At 40.7% G+C, this 23,929-nt stretch overlaps 3 protein-coding genes and 1 long non-coding RNA gene across 4 annotated transcripts in view; 3 read left to right on the top strand and 1 right to left on the bottom strand.

Annotated features, from left to right (window-relative positions):
- LOC138945498 (uncharacterized) overlaps positions 1–23,929 on the top strand; it is an 82,830-nt gene that overhangs the window by 57,879 nt on the left and 1,022 nt on the right. The gene's annotated exons all lie outside the window — the stretch shown is intronic.
- LOC138945452 (neugrin-like) lies at positions 12–3,572 on the top strand. The gene is made up of 3 exons (XM_070316885.1): positions 12–293; positions 1,355–1,576; positions 3,041–3,572. Exons 1-3 carry the CDS (start codon positions 40–42, stop codon positions 3,444–3,446), a joined length of 882 nt encoding a protein of 293 aa, XP_070172986.1. The 5' UTR covers positions 12–39; the 3' UTR covers positions 3,447–3,572.
- LOC138983894 (GPI ethanolamine phosphate transferase 3-like) lies at positions 4,524–16,463 on the bottom strand. Its single transcript, XM_070357235.1, has 6 exons — positions 15,601–16,463; positions 13,308–13,470; positions 12,486–12,638; positions 9,430–11,008; positions 8,317–8,717; positions 4,524–7,801 (listed from the first exon to the last, which is right to left on the bottom strand). Exons 1-6 carry the CDS (start codon positions 16,365–16,367, stop codon positions 7,607–7,609), a joined length of 3,258 nt encoding a protein of 1,085 aa, XP_070213336.1. The 5' UTR covers positions 16,368–16,463; the 3' UTR covers positions 4,524–7,606.
- On the top strand, positions 16,515–23,379 carry LOC138945462 (cAMP-regulated phosphoprotein 19-like). The gene is made up of 3 exons (XM_070316894.1): positions 16,515–16,678; positions 18,220–18,339; positions 18,705–23,379. Exons 1-3 carry the CDS (start codon positions 16,592–16,594, stop codon positions 18,891–18,893), a joined length of 396 nt encoding a protein of 131 aa, XP_070172995.1. The 5' UTR covers positions 16,515–16,591; the 3' UTR covers positions 18,894–23,379.

Genomic DNA, 23,929 nt, shown 5'->3' with positions numbered 1-23,929 from the left:
CAAGGGGAACAACTCCAAACTCATCCCGAAGCGAAAACGATGTTGGGACAAAACCTACTGCGTTGCGTGATTTTAAGGACTTTGCCGTCCTTGCATCGTACCTTTACCTTGTCGACCAGCGGCAGTGCTCGCGGGAGAGGGCGAGAACGTGTTCTTAAAGGCCCCCCTAGAGACAATGTGTTTGCAGAAGACGAACTGGACAATTTAGACGCAATGGAAGGTTTCATCAACCAGAGTGGCACACAGCAGCGTGGTCATGTCCTGGAAGAGGAGACGAGAGAAAGGATAGCAAGGTTGGTTATACATTGGTACCTTCTATGTGTGGCCCCTCCGCTGAGAGGACACCTCCATTAAAAGGACGCTTTCCGTTGTCCATGTTTCTATTATAAATAAATCCCTGCGCCTTAAATATGTGCGCGATATAAATTGCATAAAATAAAATTAAATTAAAAAATTAAAAAAATCCCTGCGCTTAGAACTGTACCCACGGAATACGCGCGATATAAGCCTCATATTGATTAATTGATTATCTCTACCAAAACATACCTGTCAAGTGTCATTACAGGCCGACTCGGCACATGCAATGTATTGAGGTCTAACGAATGACGTATCACAACGTGCGCGGTCGTCCTTGGCGGTCAAGAAAGCCGCGGGCGCCGCCGCGATCATTGCACAGACGACACTTCTAGACCGCCAATATGTTTTGTGCGCATCACGTGCTCCACATAAATCGGCCGGAAACGAAGCAATTGGGAAACCTGGATAGACACTTTTGGCTGGTCCCAAGGGTGTCCTGTCATCGCAGGTACCACTTTGGTTGTGTCCATCCACAGTGGCTAAGAATGCCTATTGTGAGCTTCTTGCTTTTGAGGTTGTAAGTAGACCATAGTGGGAATTACTGATGTAAAGATCTTTTTGCACTTGACTCTTGAGGATGAAACAACTTACAAAGTTAAATAGCCTACGCCTGAAATCAAGCAGGTAAAATTCAACTCTAAATTCTAATGTCCCAAATAGACGATGTTCAGAAATAACTGTCGAGCAGAGCAGCATTGTCAAAAAAAATATCTCAGGAAATTAATAGCATAGCAGTGATCTGTGGTTGTATTTTTATAAAAGAGCGTTGAAACCGTTCCTTTTTTTTAATCATAGGGATTGCTCTGTAAAAGATAAAGAAAAGTTGCAGGTGCTATTTTATTAATTGTAATTACTTTTTGTGTGGATGCTCCACACCCCTTAAATGTTTTCTAGTTGTCCTGGACGATACTGGAAAAAAAAGAATAATGATGTTGTAGGTGTATTCCATTGCTAAGTGTACACATGACATATTGAAGAACATTATATTTTGTTTCAGGATGGTGAAGGAGCAGCAGAGGAAGCTGAAACATAAAATCATGGAGAGAAAGTATTTCAAGCAGCCACAAGAAGTGAACCTGCTGACATGGAAGGCCAAGGAACAGATTTGTTACCTTCACAGGGAATTTCCCGATGAGTGGACACCAGAGCAGCTGGCAGAAAGCTTTCCTGTTAGTCTCCATGGAGTGCATCACATTCTCAACAGCTCCTTCACACCAAGGTGTGGACAGTTTTTCATATTCTTTGGCAGGGATCGCGTTAACGCATGTTTTTTGAGTATTTGACACGTTTTAAAATCCGCCCACGCATTTTACCGGCGCTTATGCGTAACGCGTACGCAAAACAACTTCTATTCAAAACGGCATGCTCAGCAGCACATCCCAATACTGAATCAGACTATAGCACACGCGGGCGAGTTTAGAATCTCTAGTCTGTTCTGGATCAAACATAGCACAAGCGCGCGAGTTCAAATCTAAAGTCTGTTTTGGATAAAACAAAATGAGGTGACGTGCTCTCGGCATAAGAGTGTTGCAAGCGACGCAAAGCAACGCCGGTCGGTTTTCTGAAACAGAACATACACCCAAAATGCACTGGGCGTGTGGCGCCAAATCTAGGCTGAGAGACGCTTTCAGTTCAAGCCTGTCTTTGATTCATTCAAAACGGCATGCAGCGAAAGTTGTCCTCGTTTTTTTCGCACATCGTCATGATTTAACTGTGTTATAGTGTGACGCAAAATCGGTTCTGCTTTACACGTTTTTTGGCCGACATTGCGTAAGCCGTACGCAATTTGAAAAATCCTAGCGCGATCCCTGCTTTGGGGGGGGGGGGGGGGGGGGGGGGCGGCGGTTTACGTAACTCAGTTAGTATTGCACTTGCCTTAAAACCAGTTCATTGCTGTGTGCTTTGGTTAAACACGGGTCTCGGCGAAGAATTTATTTCCAAGAGTCAACTTTGTGGAGACCCTTCCAGGTGTCAGAACACGCGCCTTAATAGGTAACATGCGCCTTGAGTCGCCTTGTGTGGTGAGATACGGGCGCGATATAAATCCTCGTGAATAAATAAATAAAAAATAAATACAAAAATAAAGAACACCCCAGTGTGCACACATGCCCATGATAAAGATCCCAAGCTCACAGGGCTTGGAATACATGTGTGCTGTGACAGTAAATGGGTAGCGTGATTCTGTCACTGCACGCTAACCCCCAAGGACAGAAGCCTGACTTTCCTTGAAGGAATTCCGCAAGGACAATAAGATAATTATACCAAATAAAATAGAATAAATAAAAAATGCCAAGAAAAAGCTTAAATTGCAATAGTGCATGTGGTCGGTCATGTCTAAAGCCAGAAAAGAAAAAACCGGTCTGATGTTAAAAAAATAGTAATGATACTGGTGCCTTCGCAAGGTTTTCAGGCATGAGTTATACACCTTACATGCACCCATGAGATTGCTTGTTGTTCTAAATGAAAAATAACTGGCATAACTAAGTCAAGACGTTCAATGGTTGATGCTTCATGGATGGAAATTGTGATTATTCTTATAAGCAGCTTCAGTTTAGTGTAGGATACAATTCTATGACAGTTTCCAACGTTTGTGGCATGACAACAAAAATGGGGGGACTGTTTCATGCATCTGTCTTTACACTTGACTGTGTATTTCATCAAAGAATGTTATGCTTTATTTCAGAACAAAAGAGGACGTACAGAAACACGACAGGCGAGTGGCAGCTCACTGGAAGCAGCTGAAACATACACTTGCTGCTGAACAACAATCCAGCAATTTCCAGCACGTTGTCGACACCGGTAAACTTCCACTCATGATTAATGCTGGAGGCTCTTCTGCACTTCCAATGCAAGGCCGTGCTGGGAAAAAAGCGCTACGCCGGCAGAAAAGGATAGGTGTTTTTGAGTCCATTGTGGCCGGGTCTGTGGCAGTGAAAGCTCAGGAGGAGAGAGAACTGAGGGAGAAAGAACAGCTGAACCTGGATAGTGAAAAGCTACTAAAAGAAATTGCGGACACTAAAATTCCAAAGGAGAAGGAGACCATGTTTGTCACTGGTTACCGTGAGAACTATTCAGGCATACAAAGATGAGATGGTGAATGAGTTGTGTGTATGTGTTGGAGTGAAGTAGGGACAAGTGTGTGTGTGTTGGAGTGAAGTAGGGACAAGTGTGTGTGTGTGTGTTGGAGTGAAGTAGGGACAAGTGTGTGTGTGTGTTGGAGTGAAGTAGGGACAAGTGTGTGTGTGTGTTGGAGTGAAGTAGGGACAAGTGTGTGTGTGTGTTGGAGTGAAGTAGGGACAAGTGTGTGTGTGTGTTGGAGTGAAGTAGGGACAAGTGTGTGTGTGTGTTGGAGTGAAGTAGGGACAAGTGTGTGTGTGTGTTGGAGTGAAGTAGGGACAAGTGTGTGTGTGTGTTGGAGTGAAGTAGGGACAAGTGTGTGTGTGTTGGAGTGAAGTAGGGACAAGTGTGTGTGTGTGTGTTGGAGTGAAGTAGGGACAAGTGTGTGTGTGTGTTGGAGTGAAGTAGGGACAAGTGTGTGTGTGTGTTGGAGTGAAGTAGGGACAAATGTGTGTATGTGTTGGAGTGAAGTAGGGACAAGTGTGTGTGTGTGTTGGAGTGAAGTAGGGACAAGTGTGTGTGTGTGTTGGAGTGAAGTAGGGACAAGTGTGTGTGTGTGTGTGTTGGAGTGAAGTAGGGACAAGTGTGTGTGTGTGCATGAATGAGATCATGTAGCTGAAAACAAACGTTCATGAAAATGAATAAAGAACCATATGGTTTAACGTGTGGAATGAAGTAAAAATGTGTGTGTGTACATAAGAATAGTATGTAGCAGAAAAGAAAAGTCCAAGAAAAATAATTAAGAAAGAACCATATGCAGTTTAACATTTGACTTTATTGTTTGATTTTTAGCAGTTTTCCAAAATGAAACAAACTGTAAAAGTAAGAAAACAAGCAGATAAACTTATGGTCCCATTTGCTCAATTGATAACAAACACATTCACGATAACAAAAAAATATCTAGCACCTTTTGAACAAGCACATGACACAATGATGTAATTACTATGTTTATGGTTGAACTGTTGGAGCACCATTCCACTTCATTTGTGTTTAATAATTTATGAGATTCTCACTCCTTCATCCAGAATAAAAAGAAATTGGACACAACATTGTACTCACAAAGATCCCGGTTTTATCAAACCATAGAAGCCAAGGCAACAACATTCAGTTCCACAATGAGAATTTAGATGAACATTGATTAACATTCATAAAAGTGTAAATTTGTATCTGTGATATTTTTTTTTCAAACCCGAAAGTAGCTTAGTACACAAATGAACAGAGTAGACGCAATATTGTGTGACCCTCAAAAGAAAAAACGAACACCCCATAAAACACTGAACAAACAACAATAAGTCTTCCAAACACTCACATACACACTTACAGGTATAGCCTCGACTCATATGACATATATACAACCACAAACGTAGTAGCAATCTTATGCACTTTTCATTCATATTATAAACATATATACCGAGAGGCATAAATTACGCAAACTGAACTTTAAAAAATCACAAAAAATCAACTCAGTGGTGAATGTTTTCAATGTTTGAATATTTTATTTATTGGCCATTTTAGTGTTTATAAACCTTCGCTTTATTGCTTTTGAATAGAACATCATGAAATGACAATTTTTCAAAAAAAGTGACCGAGTCCAAGCGCAATGATTTCAAAAAACGTTCAGTGTTCATCACGTTCAATGCTTTGGCCAGCTCTAAGCATCCCAATCGCTTGCTGTCTCTCTCCTTCATCAAGTCGTGGCATGATTGCGATATCTGATACAGCCAAACAGCCAGTTGCATTTTATAGGGCCATACACTATCTTTTTTACGTTATTGTCTCCCGTTCAGCCCATTGTCTTTATTAGCACAGTTAGCTGTGGCTGGATCAGCAATACTGCAAAGCGCACGCTGACAGCGTGAAACATTTGCTCCGACACTCAAGATGTCGACTACAAATTACAGGTTCAATCTGATTTTCGTTTGAGAGCAAAATCGTTCAATGCACTATTTGCAGAATTTATGCCTTTCAGTATATATACTGCCTGAATATACAAGGGGACATTCACATTATGTAGAAGCACATGTCAAGAACATCGGTACATTTAGACCAATCCACACAAACAAACAAAAAGTCTTGAAGAACCGCTCTGTTCTCATTTTGACCACTGCTTCGGGGCACAATGGACATCTTTCTTATGTCCTGTGCCACAGGTGACTGTCAGACATTCGAACTTAAACACGTTTTAGTTGTTTTTTTCAGTCTGTACACATGCAGGGAGACTTATTTGCATACTGGTCCCACCATAAGTTTAACGGTACATTCCTTCTCGTGTAAGTGATTATGTACACCACCTCAGGTCTATCCAGTCTTTTCTGTATTACATGAGCATCCTTTCACTTAGAGTGGACACATACCAACAAATTATAGCCTAGCTGCTTCTTTTGTAAGTGGGACATTTCTTGCAGATTAATTTTCTGACTGACCTACATATTTCAATCTGTGAAATCAATTCACTGCACAGAATTATTAACCCCTTCACTGCCACAGTATAACAGTATTTTGGTATTGCTGTGTGCCAGGGCAAAATTTCGCTTTCTTCGGTAGGTTCACTAATCTGTTCACTGCTCGACCATTTATTGAGATATCTCTTAGATCTTTGGCATGTGTTTTGCTTATACCCTTGGCTATTATAGGATGACATGATCATTGGACTTTGTTTGTGATTGTTATAGTAAAAATTGATTAAATGACCATTTTTGTCAAAAATTAGTTTCCGGACTTACACACACACATTGCAGCACGTAAAACCACACAAAACACTGCTAAAACTGGTGTCAAACATCAGGTACTCACATTACAGACAATAAAAGTATTCTTCTGTGTGGTAATCCATAAATCACTTCTTGTAGAGCTTCCAGAACACAGTATCGCTTGAAAACAGGTCTACGAGTTGAGGTCCGACTTTCAGCCGCCATTGTGAATCCTATAGATCGGTTCTACACTTCTAACAAAGTTTTCACCACGTGGTACTAACTTATCCGAACGGTCAATGGGAAAGAACTGTGTTTAGAACCCCTACAAGTACTTGGACAGTGGTTACCTCCCATTTAGTTTTCACAAATGTCCTGAAATGTTGCTGATGCAAATCCCCCGTACTAGGTGCGGTTATGGGCGTACGACAAAACGAAAATGACCACGTACCTAGTACGAGGTGGGCAGTGAAGGGGTTAATTTCTTAACTTTTTCTTTGTTTTAGGGGTCAGAATGGGGAAAATAAACATGTGAACACACTTCTTCTGACAAAAACAACACACGTCTATGAATAAAAATTATTCCAGATTATGTGACTGTACAGCTGAGAAAACATTTTGAACATTTGTGACCATCTGAAACTACATCCAGGTACTTTGTTAATTTGTACAAAATCAAGATAATCTTTCTGTATCAATGACCTGCAGCATATTTAATAACATGAATGATGCAATGCATTTATGTTATTAGAATCAATATGAATTCCTGAGCTTCTGTGTACCAAAATAAACCAAAGCTGCTTCAAAATAATACCTGAATCTCCCTGTGTATAACTCAAGCCAGACTTGCCACATGCCACAAACACTCACATTCAATATTCACATGTTGCACCTATTTCAAAAGCACAAGAGTTCCTTTCCCTTACAGTATTGCTTTTACAATAAACAGTCAATCATAACTTAATTTCTAGTACTGCAATGCCACTGCCGCATTAGCTTTGCAAGTTACATGTGTAATCCAATGACTTGAGTGTCGTGAATTTGGATCAGCAGTATTGAATACAAATCTGTTGCTAGAAAACTTGATTGCCTATAATGGTAGACCTGGCTGCCTCATACACGAAAAGATCTGCCGTCAGTCACAACTTCAAGGTTTATACACCTGACTCTCACCTGGTCTGTAATACGATCTGTCTTCACCAAAGTCTCACTCTCAATGCCCAGATACTTGACAATGAATATACAAAGCAGACAACTAATCTTTGGTATTTATCAGTAGAGCTACCACTTTTGATCGGTTACAGGAAATAATACAGTCCCCGGAGATGCTTCTCTGGGGTTTCATCAAACCTTTTTCAAAGCTATGCTCACTTACACAATATTATATAGATTTCACAAACTCTTATGTAGATCCATGGCAATGTCCACAATTAGACTTTTGGCTACGACGTTTTCTGCAGAGTTTTGGTCAGCTTGGACACAGCGTGATCCACTCTGAGCACCAGCAGCATCATCACGAGCAACACTGCAGAAACGATGATGAGATTGGCAGCTTCAAACACGAAGCGTGGAGCAAAGATTTTCCACACCATCAGGTGACGTCGGTGTAGGGCTGCTGCACATGCTGCACCCAGGACCTGAATACAAACGCAAGAGCGACTCATGGGGCAAACGTTCTTTAAGTTTGTTAAACTTGAGGGATAAACAGCCATCTCAAACATGTACTTCGCTTTGTAACAGACATACCTTGCTGAAATGATTTAAACTGATACACAAAAATTCTAAAGAATCTCAGTCAGGAAGTTCTTTTGTTGCAGCTTTAACCCTCAGTTTTCTTCTTCTTAGAAATGTATTTAACCTCTCTATGTATATCATATCCCTTATATTAGTTATAGAAATATGAAAATGTTATTTACATCTGCATTCTGTAATTGACAAAATATGTCCTAACCACTCCCTCCTTTTAAAGACTTAATCAAGTAATTTTCTCAGACATTTGAAGGCCTTAAAATGGGGATTTCACTGCAGTCAGGAAGTTGAATACATGCGGAACAAAAGTTTAGGAGAGTGTATCCTCAGCCACAAAAAGTGACAATTAATGTATCCACATTGAAACCATCACTGTTACCAAAATATCAAAAGCTGCTCTCACCTTGACAGCGTGAAACAGCAACATCCTGCAGCAACTGCAGAACAGGTTCTTCCTCAGTAGCACGCCGTTGTCATAGAGACTAAAGTCGCCCTTCCATTCTGCACTCTCCCTCCCCCGTGCGCCAGCAGACGTCATCCACTGGTTGAGGGGACCCCGGAGCTGTGGCCAGAACAGCAAGAGAGGGGAGACAACTGCGAAGAAAATGGGTGCAGCAAAAGTGTTGAGAGTGATAAGAAGAGCAGGGATGATGTTGGTGGAAAAGTCGCCATGGAAGCCAGTGAAGGCAGCCTCAAAGCGGATGGCTGGGATGGTGGCGTGGTGGCCCGTGGCGTAGAAGAAAGTGGAGGAGAGCAGGCCATGTGTGATGATGGGTATCCATGGCACCGGCCCCTGAGGCACACCTTCAAACAAACAAAATTCACAAATAAGCACAACTTTCAGCAACAAAAAAGAGAAAAGTTTATTCTAATTCGTTCACCCTGGAGAATAATAATTCTACAGTCTGAAATACAAATCAGTACTGTTGGTTTCTCATAAAAGATGTATCCCTTAACCATCACTGTGCTTTCTGGGTGGTGGATGACCCATAGCCTCAAAGTATCTATATATCTCTGAAACTACATGTATTGGGAGTTTTTGATTGAGACTTCATGTAATCGTCGAACACCATAGGGTCTTTCCATCACACACTTTTTGAAAGATTATCTTTGTAACCAACAAATAAAGATTGAATTTATTTGAACTACACAGTCAGAATGATGTTGGCCATGGACGACTCACAATTAAAGAATTAAAGAAGGAATTTTACTAGGATGGCGTGGGTCGTGTACGACCTATACTCTGCAAAGAAGAGGTTAAAAGTTTATCCCTATTCAGTTGGCGTGGGTCGTCAAAACTTTTTTGCGTTAAATCCTTCTTTAGAATGTATGGGTCGTACACGACCCACATCATCTGGACTGTAGTCCAAAGCGTGATCTGGTGAAGGTTAATACATGCATAAATATACCTTCTGCTCACAAACCAAAGTCAAAATTCTGCCAAACAATACTCTTTTAAAACATGACTTCCAACAAGCTATAAGTGAAGTTTCCTTTTAAACTCAGCATTGATTACCTGAGTTTGATGTAGCACCAATGCAGAAGGCTGATGTCAGTTCCATGAAGACAAAGAGTACCAGGACTGCCAGCGCCAGACTTGGCGCCAAACCGTCGCTTAGCAAGAGACCCAGCAGCAAGAAGAGGGAAGCAGCAAAAGCCACAAGACTACTGCTGTAGACAGAACCCAGACCATAGGCTGCTGGTGGTGTCTCAGATTCATTTTTCTTGTTCCAGTGCTGCTGTAGCTGCTTGTAGACATAGGGGACAGCATGTTCAGGGCCACGATTCATCAGCGGAACGTTGACAGTGTTTGATGGGGAGGAGTCCAAAATGTAAACATGCAACGGTTGAAGCAGAGTTGTGAGGATGTGAGCAGCTACACAGATGTAGACAATCTGTGCCATGTTGGTCTGCTGCCATGGTGGTAAAGCATCAAGTTCTTTTGGAGGTAATGCCTGGACTGCCCAGTACAAGGCACACGCAATGCCGCCCAGAGGTAGGACAAACTTTGTGCACAGAACGTTGATTCCATCTCCATTCAGATTTCCGTAGTGCTGAAGCCACTTACGTATTAACCACAATGTCCCGAACAGACACCCAATGCTGAAGAAATAGCGCTGATTTTTATAGCCTGATGCATCTTCCCCAAAAGAGGAGAGGGGTTGTAGAAATGATGACAACTCACAGTCCTGCTGTTCTTCTCGGCATGCTCGGAAGTATATGGAGAATCGCAGCATCAGTGAACAGAAGCTTGCAATGAAAAATGTGGTAATGGCTGGAGAAGTGAGCAGCTCCGAAAGGTGAACAAAGGATGGTTTGGATTTTTTGGAAGCTCGTCCAGCAATGTCTTTGCTATGTGAAGATGATGACTGTGTGCTGTTTATCATTACTCTAATGGCAGTATACCACAATAGCGACTGAGCTAGAAAATGCACTACAGCGTCCTCATACACAACAAAACTGTTGGAGAAAAAAGCAGCAAAGCACATGAACATAACTAACGCCGCAACTCCACAGTCAGCCCACTGACTCAGTGTCATCTCTTTTGATACCTCGTCAATTCTTTTCTTCAGCACAATAGCTAGAGCATACACCAGAACCAGCCCTATGACAAATCCCATGACAGAAGGAACTGAAGGTGGGAACACTGTCACATGCAAGACATAGTACACCACCTGCAAGATCATGCCTCCAATCATGAACGGGAAGTAACCAGGGAATTGCTCTCCATCACCAGTCCAGCACGTTGCTAGTATGATGTTGACCATCACCCCTCCAAGAATCATCACAATGCCAAGCGAGATAGCGGTCAGGTCAAATTTGGCCCAGACTCCTTGACACATTGCGCGGACCTGTGAAAGGTACTCCTGGTACTGATCCTGCAAGTTGAAGAATCGATCCAACAATCCATGCGACCCTGATCCTGTAGCGACGCTGGTTATCAGGGCCTCCAGCTCTTTCTCTGAGCGCTGCAGTGAGGCCTGAAGAGAGCGGAACTTGTCCTGAGGGAAGTCGGAGGATACCTTGGCATAGGATGTGATGTACTGGGACACCTGGAGGGCATTCAGGTGAAGAGCTTTGATAGTGTGAAATACCTGGAAATAAAAAAAAACGAACATTAGGTATTATTAATAACATGTACATGAGATCAATTTGACAGCATTTCAAGCACAAGAAAAAACAAGTCGCGTAAGGCGAAAATACAACATTTAGTCAAGTAGCTGTCGAACTCACAGAATGAAACTGAACGCAATGCAACGCAGCAAGACCGTATACTCATAGCATCGTCAGTCCACCGCTCATGGCAAAGGCAGTGAAATTGACAAGAAGAGCGGGGTAGTAGTTGCGCTGAGAAGGATAGCACGGTTTTCTGTACCTCTCTTCGTTTTAACTTTCTGAGCGTGTTTTTAATCCAAACATATCATATCTATATGTTTTTGGAATCAGGAACCGACAAGGAATAAGATGAAAGTGTTTTTAAATTGATTTCAAAAATTTAATTTTGATAATAATTTTTATATTTTTAATTTTCAGAGCTTGTTTTTAATCCACATATAACATATTTATATGTTTTTGGGATGAGAAAATGATGGAGAATAAGATGAACGTAAATTTGGATCGTTTTATAAAAAAAAATTTTTTTGGACAATTTTCAGATTTTTAATGACCAAAGTCATTCATTAATTTTTAAGCCACCAAGCTGAAATGCAATACCGAAGTCCGGGCTTCGTCGAAGATTACTTGACCAAAATTTCAACCAATTTGGTTGAAAAATGAGAGCGTGACAGTGCCGCCTCAACTTTCACGAAAAGCCGGATATGACGTCATCAAAGACATTTATCAAAAAAATGAAAAAAACGTCTGAGGATATCATACCCAGGAACTCTCATGTCAAATTTCATAAAGATCGGTCCAGTAGTTTAGTCTGAATCGCTCTACACACACACACAGACAGACAGACAGACAGACAGACACACATACACCACGACCCTCGTCTCGATTCCCCCCTCTACGTTAAAACATTTAGTCAAAACTTTACTAAATGTAAAAACAGTAAAGGAAGCAACAGAATCGCCTTGACAGTAACCCAAGAAAGGATATATGGACTAATAAAGTCTTCCTCCTCCCTTTCAACCTACAATCCTCACTATGGCAATCGTTGTCTATAAATAAAGCTCGTTTTAAAAGGGAGAGCACTGCAAGTCAAAATATCTGTGTTAGTCTGATAGAAAATGAATCTGAAAGCAACCACACACAATAATGATATGGATAATCTGTCAGAGGCCACACTAGCAAGAGCTGTCTTGGAAATACTGTACATGTATTTAAATAAACAATGGAATATTGTTCATTATTAACAATAACTATGTATTCACTACTACACTCGTCAGCTTGACCTACTTATCATTACATCATCTTGCTGCTCTCTGCAAATTATCCAACACCTTCCCTGTTTCAATGCTTTCACCTGGTTGGGAACAAAACAAAATAACCCAGCAAGTCAAAATTCTGCACTTTCATTCTTTCTCCAGGGACCAACTTGAGACCAACAGATTTGACAGTGACACATACTTGGCGAATTTCATTGTGCTGTGTGTCCCACCATGGACAGTGGTTGAAGAGGTCAGGAATGACCATGCCCAGGTTGGAAAAAGGGATAGGGAGACCAAGGAGCAGTGATAGTGTTGGCACCAGGTCTGTCTGTTGTATGACTTGCGGCTTATCCTGCAACACATCAATGCAGGAAATCTTACAAAGTGCATTCACATTCCTATACTTGGCACAGCAACAAAGAAATGCAGTGCCAATTTTCCATTTCAAGAAACAGTTTCAAAACATTGGGAATAAAACTATCCCTTTGGGTGTTTATGATTTGTGGTGCTTACTTTCACTATCATGAGCTCTCTTGTAAAGGCAATCATTTCCCTTTGATTGTGCAATGCAGATTGTTGAAGCCTCTTTTTTTTTTACTTTTAGAATTTGACAGATGTGAACTTTGCTTTTGTTTATTTTATTTAACAACAGGTTCAAAGCAACTGCGTGTTAAAACACAGCTGAACCTAAAAGAAGATTTTGCCAGCTGTTAAATCGTATAGGTCTACAAAAGCCCCATATGATGGTTATCTTCAACTTCCAGAGTGAAACTACTTCTGTTGGAAAAAATGTGTGTGTGTGTGTGTGTGTCTTTTTGAGCATAACAATTAATATACACATATATATGCATGTACAAAAATAAAATGTAAGTGCATCCACTACATACTGGGTTTAAGAAGGAGATTTTGTTGTATGTTGTCCAGGATGTACTCTCATTAGATTGACACCGTACGTAATTTAATGGGCCTGGTTTCACACACACACCCACAGGCACACACACAGAGACAAGAGATCAATTACCTGTGGTGGCGGAGAGGAGGCTGTGATTTGTGCTGGGCTGTAGACAAAGAGACCAGCTGTCAACTCATCCTCGCTGTCGCCGCCATGGTCACCAGTGCGTGTCATGCCATGGTCACCAAACACAAACAGCACTGTGTCATCTTTCATTTGTGAGGTGACATTTCTGCAAATAAAATTGGCAAATGTATAACATAATTAAAGTTTTAAACAAATTGTAACTGTTTGCATATAACTAGATGAATACCCGCTTCTCGCGTGATGTGTGTGTGTGTGTGTGTGCATTTTGTGCACACATGTGTTAATCAGGGATCGCGTTTACCGGTAATTTCCGGTATTTTACCGGTTAAGATTCGCCAATACCGGAAAAAAAAGTGGATGTCGGTCAGACGTACCGATTGCTATTTGGTTTGACCGGTAAAAAAAAAAGTAGTAATTACAAAAATCGTTTGTCAGTACGAGGGGGGGAGGGAGAGAGAGAGAGAGAGAGAGAGAGAGAGAGAGAGAGAGAGAGAGAGAGAGAGAGAGAGAGAGAGAGAGAGAGAGAGAGAGAGAGAGAGAGAGAGAGAGAGAGAGAGATAGAGAGAGATTTGGATGGCTTGTTGTGACAGCGCTACAATGTTGCGATTATGTCTCCATTGATGACACTTGATGTCAAGGTGTCAAACATGACGTCAAAAATCAGACATCATACTTTTCGCGCCATTTCTTTCGGTTCCCGGTCCATCGTAAAATCTTTCAGTTTATGTTATAAGGGACGGCGTCTAACTATAGCCGACATAGCATCATACCGGGAAATCATGTACTCACACCAACTTAGATCTTTGTCTACATACAGTTGATTATTGTGAGGCGAGTCGATTGCGATGAAGAAGCAACGATCTTTACTGTCTTTTCTACCCCCAAGAGGTGAGAAAAGGCCTTTGAATGAAGGAACTGAAAGTGAAAGTACTTCACGGCCTAGTACATCTGCAGAGCCCGAGTCTCAAGCGGCGGCAAAGAAACCAACATCGGCATCTTCCACTGTCAAACGATTTCAGGAAAAATGGTGCAAAGAGTTTCTGTGGTTGCGGACAGAGGGGGAGGGGGAGAACTTTCTCATGTTTTGTGAAGACTGCAAAAAAAAACACGTCAAAAAAATGGTTACACAAGAGGTTGTCGAAATTTTCAACATTCATCTCTTGAAGACCATTCAAAATCGCTAAGTCATAGAAATGCTGTTGGCTCTGCACGTGAAAACTTTTTGACAACAAAGACTTGGCGAAAGTGTAACAGTAAGTAACTAGTGAGTAAGTCTTCCAGTTGCGTGCTTACTATTTGCTTTCCTATTTTATTTCGGAAGTCTCTCTCTCTCTCTCTCTCACAGCGGCTGCTGATGTGTCACTGTCAAGTTGTGCGACAGTTGCTTTGAGGGTGGGGGGGGGGGGGGGAGAAAAAACGTCCGCATATCACTGATATTGATTTAATGTATTGTAAGTCATTGTTTGTCTTTTACTGGTTGCCTTGGCAAGCTTACCGATTTTCGTGAGAGCCTTGTAGCCAGCTCATGACGTCATACCGGTTTGAAAAACACCTAGCGCGATCACTGGTTAATGTTACTGTTTGTGTGGGTGTGTGTGTGTATGTGTTATGTATGTGAGAGAGAGTGGTTATTTGTGCGTTTGCATGTGTGTGTGTTAGTGTGTGTGTGTGTGTGTGTGTGTATGTGAGAGAGTGGTTATTTGTGCGTTTGCATATATATATATATATATATATATATATGTGTGTGTGTTAGTGTGTGTGTGTGTGTGTGTGTGTGTGTGTGTGTGTGTGTGTGTGTGAGAAAGATAGAAAGTGGCTGTGCCGTGTATGTGCGTGAGTGTGTTCGTGAGTTTGTGTGTATGTTTGTGTGTGTTTGTGTGTTTGTTTGTAAAGGTGTGTTAGTCCGTCTGATTATACGTCTGATTATACGTGCACATGAGTGTGTGTTTTGTGTGTATTAAGTTTCTGTGAGTGAGTGGGTGAGTGCGTACGTGTGAGTGAGTGAGCGTGTGTGAATGAGTGTGTGTGTGTGTGTCTGTCTGTCTTTGTGCGTATGAGTGTGTGTTTTGTGTGTATGTGATTTGTGTGAGTCAATGAGTGTGTGTGTGTGTGTGTGTGTGTGTGTGTGTGTGTGTGTGTGTGAGAGAGAGAGAGAGAGAGAGAGAGAGAGAGAGAGAGAGAGAGAGAGCGAGAGCGAATTTGTCCTTTATGCAGTGCCTTGGCATTGCACTTCTACTTAATTATTATTATTACTATTATGAGAAAACTGCACCACCTTATCATGCGGTCCATCTGATCCAGTTTGTCTGCCATGGCTGGATGGTTTGGTCCAAACCTGTGCCCACAGTGGTCTACTCCCAGAAAGTGGGCAATGAAAACGTCCCAATCTCTTCTTCGCAATTCTGGATAAAGGTGTTTCAGAATTCCATTATCCACAGTGTGCAGATCTTTCACATTAAATGACGGAAAAGGGAAAGACTTGTAAAATCTGTTTGGGAAAAGGCTGTCCCATGTATTGTCTCCCAAAAATTTGATGTCTTTTCCTTGATTTACAAGCTGATCAACCCAGTTGTCTTCAGTGATTTCTGACGAGTCAAAGTTTGCGCCAGCATCCACGAAGGTAGGTAAGCTCCCTGTTGTCAGACCTTTGAGACGCTGCAGTGTAGTCGTTGGGGGGTCTGCCAAGAATTTATACAGGCGTGCGTTTTTCGGGTGACGGTTGAGAAGTGCATGAATAGTTTTCAGTTTGTTTATGTAGGGCGGAGGATCGGACTGTAGAGAAACATTGTAAAAGAGAAAGTCGTATCTGAGAGCATCCACGATAATAATGATGGCCCGTTTGAAACGGGCGTGAGTCCAGCAACCTCTGTGTCCTCCATGAGCAAGGTCGCTTGATCGAGTTGCGAACTCGACTTCACAAGAACTGTTTTGGTGGATCATTGTTCGAGCCAACAGGAATCCCTTGGTGAAGATCAGCAAACCCACGACGTAAGCAGAAGCCAGAAAAAGAAAAAGAAATACCACTTTAGAACCCACACCCATTTTGTTGCCTTTTGACAAATATTGCCGACACTGCACTGTGATCAAATTTAAAGCTTTCCTCACAACCCCCGCGACGACATGGTGAAGGGCGCAGACATCTTTACAGTTTCGCACTCTCTGCCGACAAAGCTATCGGATTGGCCGAGCAGAACGGACGTCATAGACGGCCATCTTTGCCAAACAGAGACCGCTGAGGAAGGTAGACTGTAATATTTGTAAGAAAAATGGCGTCACAAGAAGGCTCGGCACCTTCTGCTCAGCCTAAGGATGGAGAGCGAAAGGAACTCGGAGGAGGAGATACCATAAAAGAAGTGAGTCCTCATTACCTGTTGTTTAAAATACTCTGGTACGTTTTGTAAACAGTTACCTTTTAAACAGTTTGACAGTGGCCATGACATAGTTACTTAGTTTCCCCACGAGTTTTGCGTCAAGTCTGTGATCAGATACATACATGTACTGATACTCAGGATTTGTTATTGTTTGTGTGAAGGCCGTTGTGTGAAAGGGCACGAAATCTGTCGGCAGTCAAAGAGCAGCAGTTGTTTATTTAGAAACATAATTATTAATATAGTTTTCAGTGCAAAGAACTTCACACAAACTTGACTACGATTACGAGATCCTGGGGCGATTTAAATGATGTGTATGAAATATTGCTGATTTATGACTGATTTGTGTTGAACAGATATTCTCTTTGTATGGTTATTTTGATATAGCCTAGATGATAATGCAAGAACAATTATCTAAGTTTAATATTTGTGTTAATTTTGACTAACTAGTAACTGCTGGATAATGTGGCACTGGCAGGATGAAACCCAAACACATACATGAGCAAATTGTACTACAAGTTACAACTGCTTGAACTGATGTTGCACTTAGAGCTCTACAGGGACCTTTTGTATCCTGATTTGTGGGTGTAGTCAACATGTCCCCAATTTAACTCCTGCCACTTTATTGACTTATACAGAACACAAATGACCAGTATGTTGTTGGCAAAAGCTATACGCACTCCGAGTGTATATAAATGGCGGGGTATAAACGGTCATACACGTAAAAGCCGTGGGAGTTTCAGCCCATGAACGAACAAACAATCTGCATGGTTAGCATAAAAAATAAAAGGAAAGTTATTGAATGTCTTAGGAGCCTTGGTATGGGACTTTGGAGAGTACTTGTGCAGTTGTGGTTTGATTTGCTGAATGATTATTATTTGTGATGGGATGGCTTTTTATTTGATATAATGACTTTGGTAATGAAGTGACCACAAGGTGGGGAGAAATTGTCTTAACTTAAGGCTGAACAGAAAAAGATCTCTGAAATTGAACCACTCTTCCATCAACTTTACAGTATTAATATTACACTTACAGTTACAGTACATTGTACAAATGCTGTTTTGCGCTCACTGATTATGTTATTGGTTGACTGTTTCACTTTCAGTCACATTTTATTTTATGCTCATTGTACTTTATTCTTTTTGTGTGTTTCTTTTCATAAACAGCAGATATAAAATCATATGATTTGCTGCATTCTTCAGGCATGGGAATTGTCCGCCGAAAGGCAAATTTCCGCCGAATTGTTTTATTGTTCTGCCGAAAAAGGTTAAGTTTCCGCCGGGAAAAAAATGGGGGAGGCAAATATGGTTCTAAAAACTGAATTAAATGGCAAACTTGGAGCTAAGATGACACCAAATTGCACCATTTGGGTTCTTTGGAGAGAAAAAAATTCTGGACCCCAGACCCCCCTAGTAAGGTGCTTCGCGCCGTCGACTTTGTTATTACTTACACATTTTCAGCCTTTTTTTACAATTTTTAATTCCCATGCCTGATTCTTTATTGTTTCCTTTCATTAATGTCATCAGCCGCAATTCAAGAAGACCCTTGAACAGAAAGAAGAGGAGAAGTTGAAGTCCAAGTACCCCAACCTGAACAAAGGAGGTCCTGCTAATGCTATGCTTCATAAGCGCCTCATTCAAAAAGGGGTAAGCCCTCACTTCAAATGTTCATTGCATAGAATCCAGCTCTGGTGGTTATAGCCGGAATTGGTAGTGCAAGTTCTTTGTATTCATAACAATTAAATGTGATTAACTGATTAGTAGTACATGTAGTACATTAGCAAATTACATCGAAGAAAACAAAAAGATGTGGAGTTGTTCTTGGAAGTTGGAGTTGGATATTTATGGAGCTAGTGCAGCAAGAAAAAAGTTTTTGATTTAATCTTTTGTTATTTATTAATATAACGAAAAAGTTGAGTCGTATGAGCATTAGCTCTTATTGTTTTTTATAAATGCATTATACACTTGCCATCAATTTCTTTTTCGTGTTCTGATCCTCTTCTTTATCACAGAAATACTTTGACTCTGGAGACTACAACATGGCCAAGGCCGCAATCAACAACCCTAAGAAGCCCCTGCCCCCACAGGAGAAGATGCTCCTTCAGGAGTCCATAGGAGAAGGCATTCCCACACCTGAAGACCTGCCGCCCAGAAAACCTTCAATCATTCAGAGCAAACTGGCCTCCGGGGCTCTGTCCTGATTGGAGAAGAAAAGAGGATGAGTGAGGAGAGAAACTGTTGCAGCCAGTGTTGTGTCAACTTGTGCTTCTGACGTGTCTGTGTCAGCTGTTTTCCCTCAGCCATTGGACCAAGAGCTTGTGTTTGTTCTTGTCAGTAAAGATGTGGTGTTGCGACAGACCTCTCCTGCACACAGACACTCAGAAGACACTTTTTCATTGGCTTTAGAGTTGTGGTATCGAACGGCTACTTCTCTTCTCTCTCTATCTATCTCTCTCTCTCTCTCTCTCTCTCTCTCTCTCTCTCTCTCTCTCTCTCTCTCTCTCTCTCTCTCTGTTCTGTCTTTCTCTCTTGAAAAAGTATGATTGGGTTCAACTTCAGTTTGTGTTAGTATTGCATTAGGTTGTTAAACTAACACTTTTTTTGTTTAAAGGATCATCAGGGGGAAAAAAGAATAGTTCAAGCTTAACTTGTTTTTAAACAATGTTATGAAGATTATACTGAGAAGTAAAGTGGGGTGATTTGTGAAATTGTATACAATGTGAAGAAGAGCTTTCTACTTTTAATACAGTAGTCGAAATGTTCAAGTTATGATACCATTAATAGGAAGAGCTGCTGTCACCTTTTACGCATAGCTTTGCTTTTGAAGGCGTTAGACTGTATGCAGGCAGTAAGTTACTAGAAGAACAGCAAATGTATTGCATAAATACTCTGTATAAACAACTTTGTTTCAAGATAGTTACAGTCAGTATTGATGTATGAAGTGGGGATTACTGAAATTCAGAGTGTTTTTGGTGTACCCTTTCCATTGTCAGCATCATCGGGTTTTGTATGCCTTTTGCCATCGTAACAGGCTAAACATGTTCTTGAACACTTGCCATTTTGTCAGAAATAAAGTAAAGGTGTTACAATGTTTTGTTGTTAAAATGCAACAGTTTCTGTGTTTCGCACATGAGCACCATCACTCCGTCAACATGGAAAACGTTTTGTTTTTGTTGTATTCATGCTTTTAGAACTTTTTTTTCTTTCTGTCTTGGTGTCTGTTTATTAATTTCCTTTTTTTTTGTCTATCCATGAGTACATTTTCTGTGTAGTTGATTATATATTTTCTCATGATGACTGATCCATAAGAATCTGTATTTAGGAAATGCAGCACTCTCTGGAGTGAGAAAAAACACTGGTCCTCTGTTTTGCAAGGGAGATTCTGAGGAAAAGCGGGCCTGTTTGTACATAATTGTATACTTCTCCAGTGTTTTTGATTTTTGTATTATTACCAAGGTTTACTTTCTCTTAAAAGCCAGTGTAAGTGTTGAATTAAAAGTGCATTAAATATGCTGTAATACCAGTGATATGCATGTTAGCTTGGTGAGTTTGAATATATAGTCAATTACCCATAAAGCAACATGTATTGCCATTTGAGAGGAGTGTGTCATAACTCATGAGAGTGGTTACCTGCATTTACCTTGTTTAACTTTTAGTCACGGTTGTACTGATGGGAATCAGTTTGTACAAACTAGCATTGTTAGCAACTACTTCACAACATTAAAAGAGAAGCATGATCTATTGAAAGGCTGAATTCTAGAGTAGGACTTTTGAACCTTCATAACAGATTCTTTTGCGAACAAGGAACACAAATTGTGCATTTGTGACAGTTTGTCTTCCTGACAGATTAAGTGAACAGCAAAGAAAAGAGCTGATGGATGACCTGAATTTGACTGTGACAATAGCTTTTCACAAAGCAGCTTTTTTTTTTAGTCTTAACAAAAGCAGGTTGGTCGGTAGTCAATTATGCATGGGAACCAAATTTAATCATATAAATAAGTTTAACAGACCAGGGTTTATCGCTGTTCTGACCATAATTAGTTATATACGTAATGCTGAAAGAAACTTGCTCCAAATGATTCAATTATAATACATGTAATGATGTATGACAACTGAAAACCTCTGACCCAGTAAACATTCATGCAGCACCTCATATTTTACATCCTTCCCTTGGTTACTAGTCAGGAAATGTTCTTGCTGTGCTGATTGCATAAAAAAAGCTTAGCTGGATGTATGGGAATAAAACATGAAGTTTGAATTCATGAACATAAAAGGAAAGTTATTGAGTGTCTTATGAGCCTTTGTACAAGACTTTCGAGAGAAGTTGTGGTTTGGTTTGCTGAAAAAGGTTTGTTTGTAAATGCAATGGACCTATCCCACACCAGATATTGCAGACCTGTTTACACTACACATTGAGCGTAGTAAACTACGAATTTGAATAATATACTACGCAACTACGCAAGTCTGTCGTTTTCTACGCAAACGGTATTTAAAAAAAAAAAAAAAAAAAAATTTTTTTCTTTTTCGTCTTTACACCTGTTCCTTGTCCCGTTGTGCTCTCACACCGCCCCGTCCCTGCACGCAAACGGTATTGTTTCGGCTACGCATATCACAATCCGTAATTTTCTTCATCTCCCTTGACCGATCCATTTTCCAATCCCTGTTTTCGGCCAGCAGTCGTTTGCTGCGTGCAGCGCGTAAAGCGCCCACGGGCGTTGCGTTGTTGACGAGCTGCAGGAAGCTTGTTAATGCCGAATAGGCTTCTCCAAGCAAATGCCGGGCACAACTGAAAGCGTTACTGCCAAACCATGCGGGCGTTTCGACACAATGGCTGAACGCAGAGCACACGAAAGTGAAGATGAGAACTGTGAAGAAAATGACTCCGAAAGGCCACCGACCGAAAAGAAAAAGACGAGCAATGCGCCGAACCAAGTCTTTCTGCCAAACTGAATATCATCAGGACTACGGAAAGGAAAACATCATGCTCATTGCACTGTCTGCAATTCCCATTTTTCCGTCAGTCAATCAATACATGTGGTAAAAAGTAGCAATCATTGTTCTTGTTGTTGTGATAGGTCGACGAGAAATTCTACACATTCAATTACAAAACTACACATTTGCCTCATTTTGCTCCCAGAAAATACACATGCAATGTTTTAGGGGTAACCAGGTCTGGATATTGTTTTACTTTTAGTTTTATGTGTCACTGAAGATTATGTTACAATGTGTTTGGATGTAAATATTTGTTCCTTTGTGACAACCATAGGCAGGAGTGTGATGTATCACATTGATGATTAAATGCTTCTTTGAGACTATTCTCACATTTTGTTCCTTCATAATTTTTTTGGGAAAACTGCATTATTGCTTTCTGTGATTTTGCTATTTTGTTATTTTAATGGGAATTACCAAGTCAGTTGTGTGCTGATTTCAAGTTAAAATGCAACCATTTGCACAAGTAAAAGGACAAGAGCAATTTCTTCTCTCAGTCATTGGTTGGAATGTAACGTTTTTTAGACCATACCCAGATGGGCTCATGCCCCCCGGGTTAACTCTAACTGCTGTGCATTACTTTTGTTAAACCATTTCTCACATTCTCCTTGTTGGTAAACTCAATAAAATAAAATGCACATGTGGTGTTTTCTCCTGTCAACCACATGCCCTGATGAAAGTACTATATGTATAGTGTGCAGGATTTGTATGTGTAGTCATCTCATCAGCAAATTTAAATCCTCAATCATAAAAAGCCATCATTTCATTTTCATCTGCAATTGTTATACTAGCTGAAGATAGAATACAGGACATGTTACTTTGATGTCAGGATTGGTGTTATCTTTTCAATGCTCTTTTCTGTCATGGCTGATCCATGTTGTATTTTTTAACTGGACAGGCAGTGGTACTAATCATGTTCTTCATCTTTTTAGAAAAAAAATCAAAAGAGGGAGGTGATCATAATTAAAAAAGGATAGCACTGAAGCTGAAGACGTAACACACTCCCAAGGACACACACAGTGACACACACATTGGGAAACTATTTCACAAAGGACCTCTGACAATAGAAGTTAAACATTATTGAAGCTTTTAAGGGAAATAAAATCCATTAGCATTGGACGTAATGCTGCACTGACAGAACTGTTAGCCCTGTCAATTGAAGTGTTTATTACATAATTTGGTTGTCGTTTCTGTTGTGATATTGTAGGCTTTTAGTTCCAGGCTTTCAGGACTGATTGAGTTTGGGTTCTTTGAAATTGAAAAAAAAAAATTGTTGCAGGGAGATTGAGGCGAAAAGAAAAGTTGTGGTCATTTCAATGTAAGAGAGGGTGTGATAATGGTGCTGTACATAACATTAGATTATGTTTTTCAGTCTCATTGACTTGTGCACAATCTTTCAGTGGCATGTAGTACTGCACTGCACATTGAAAACAGCAGCAATAGAAGAGATGGCAAGAGCCTTTAGGAACAAAGTTTTATTAATTTACTGGTAAGAACTTGGTAAGAGCACACTCTGTTCCAGATGGGTGACATTACATTATAACAAGAGGACGGTTGTACGTATACGCATCTTGATCAATCACCGCTAAAGTTAAAGATGTAGCTTCATGTCTATTCAGTGTCTTCATTGGGAAACAAAATTATCTGTGGTTTTACACTTGTTATAATCATGTACAATAAATTGATGTGTTCATGTTATGCTGCTGTGTGTGGGCCTGGCCAAATGGCGTGTGATTGAAGTGTGTTCGTGTGTTTAAAAGTATGAGGGGATGTGTCACTTGTGAAAGATGTATGAGTGCTCCAGGTGAAGAAGTGTGTTGTGCATATTATATATATTTCTAAGCTGGTGCTATTGGGTCACTTGTTCGCAACTGCCCTTACACACACACTCGCACAAAGAATGCTGAGAGGAAGGGTTGATTACAATAACCTGTTCTATATATTAGAAAAGATAAAATGTACACGGTTGTTTTTATGTAACTAAAGTGATAATATCCAGCAAAAAAACTGTCTCATCGCCCCAAGAGCTATACATTTCAAGTTGGGTGTTGTAAACAGCTGGGTTTTGAGTGTGCATTCCAGACTAATCCTCATTGTGACACCTTTTTGCGCCAGTCATAATTTTTGTCCTACCTTTCGCCCCTTGGTGTTCCAAGAGATACAGGTTTGAAATTGAGCCGAGAGCTACAGAGTTCGATTTGGGTGTTGAATAGATCATAACACACTTGAGGAAGGTCTTAGAATGAGT

Source organism: Littorina saxatilis, linkage group LG1, assembly GCF_037325665.1.
Source record: "Littorina saxatilis isolate snail1 linkage group LG1, US_GU_Lsax_2.0, whole genome shotgun sequence".
In the NCBI taxonomy this organism is placed as follows: domain Eukaryota; kingdom Metazoa; phylum Mollusca; class Gastropoda; order Littorinimorpha; family Littorinidae; genus Littorina; species Littorina saxatilis.
The sequence above is the reverse complement of the archived record's forward strand: the minus strand, read 5'-3'. Positions and strand labels throughout refer to the sequence as shown.

Coding starts and splice junctions, on each gene's coding strand:
- LOC138945462 (XM_070316894.1), top strand. CDS start 16,592: ATGGCGTCACAAGAAGGCTCGGCACCTTCTGCTCAGCCTAAGGATGGA. Junction 16,679..18,219: donor GAGGAGATACCATAAAAGAA/GTGAGTCCTCAT, acceptor TAATGTCATCAG/CCGCAATTCAAGAAGACCCT. Junction 18,340..18,704: donor AGCGCCTCATTCAAAAAGGG/GTAAGCCCTCAC, acceptor TCTTTATCACAG/AAATACTTTGACTCTGGAGA.
- LOC138945452 (XM_070316885.1), top strand. CDS start 40: ATGTTGGGACAAAACCTACTGCGTTGCGTGATTTTAAGGACTTTGCCG. Junction 294..1,354: donor ACGAGAGAAAGGATAGCAAG/GTTGGTTATACA, acceptor ATTTTGTTTCAG/GATGGTGAAGGAGCAGCAGA. Junction 1,577..3,040: donor AACAGCTCCTTCACACCAAG/GTGTGGACAGTT, acceptor GCTTTATTTCAG/AACAAAAGAGGACGTACAGA.
- LOC138983894 (XM_070357235.1), bottom strand. CDS start 16,367: ATGGGTGTGGGTTCTAAAGTGGTATTTCTTTTTCTTTTTCTGGCTTCT. Junction 13,471..15,600: donor CAGATGGACCGCATGATAAG/GTGGTGCAGTTT, acceptor TTTTATTTGCAG/AAATGTCACCTCACAAATGA. Junction 8,718..9,429: donor TGGTGCTACATCAAACTCAG/GTAATCAATGCT, acceptor GTTTGTTTGAAG/GTGTGCCTCAGGGGCCGGTG.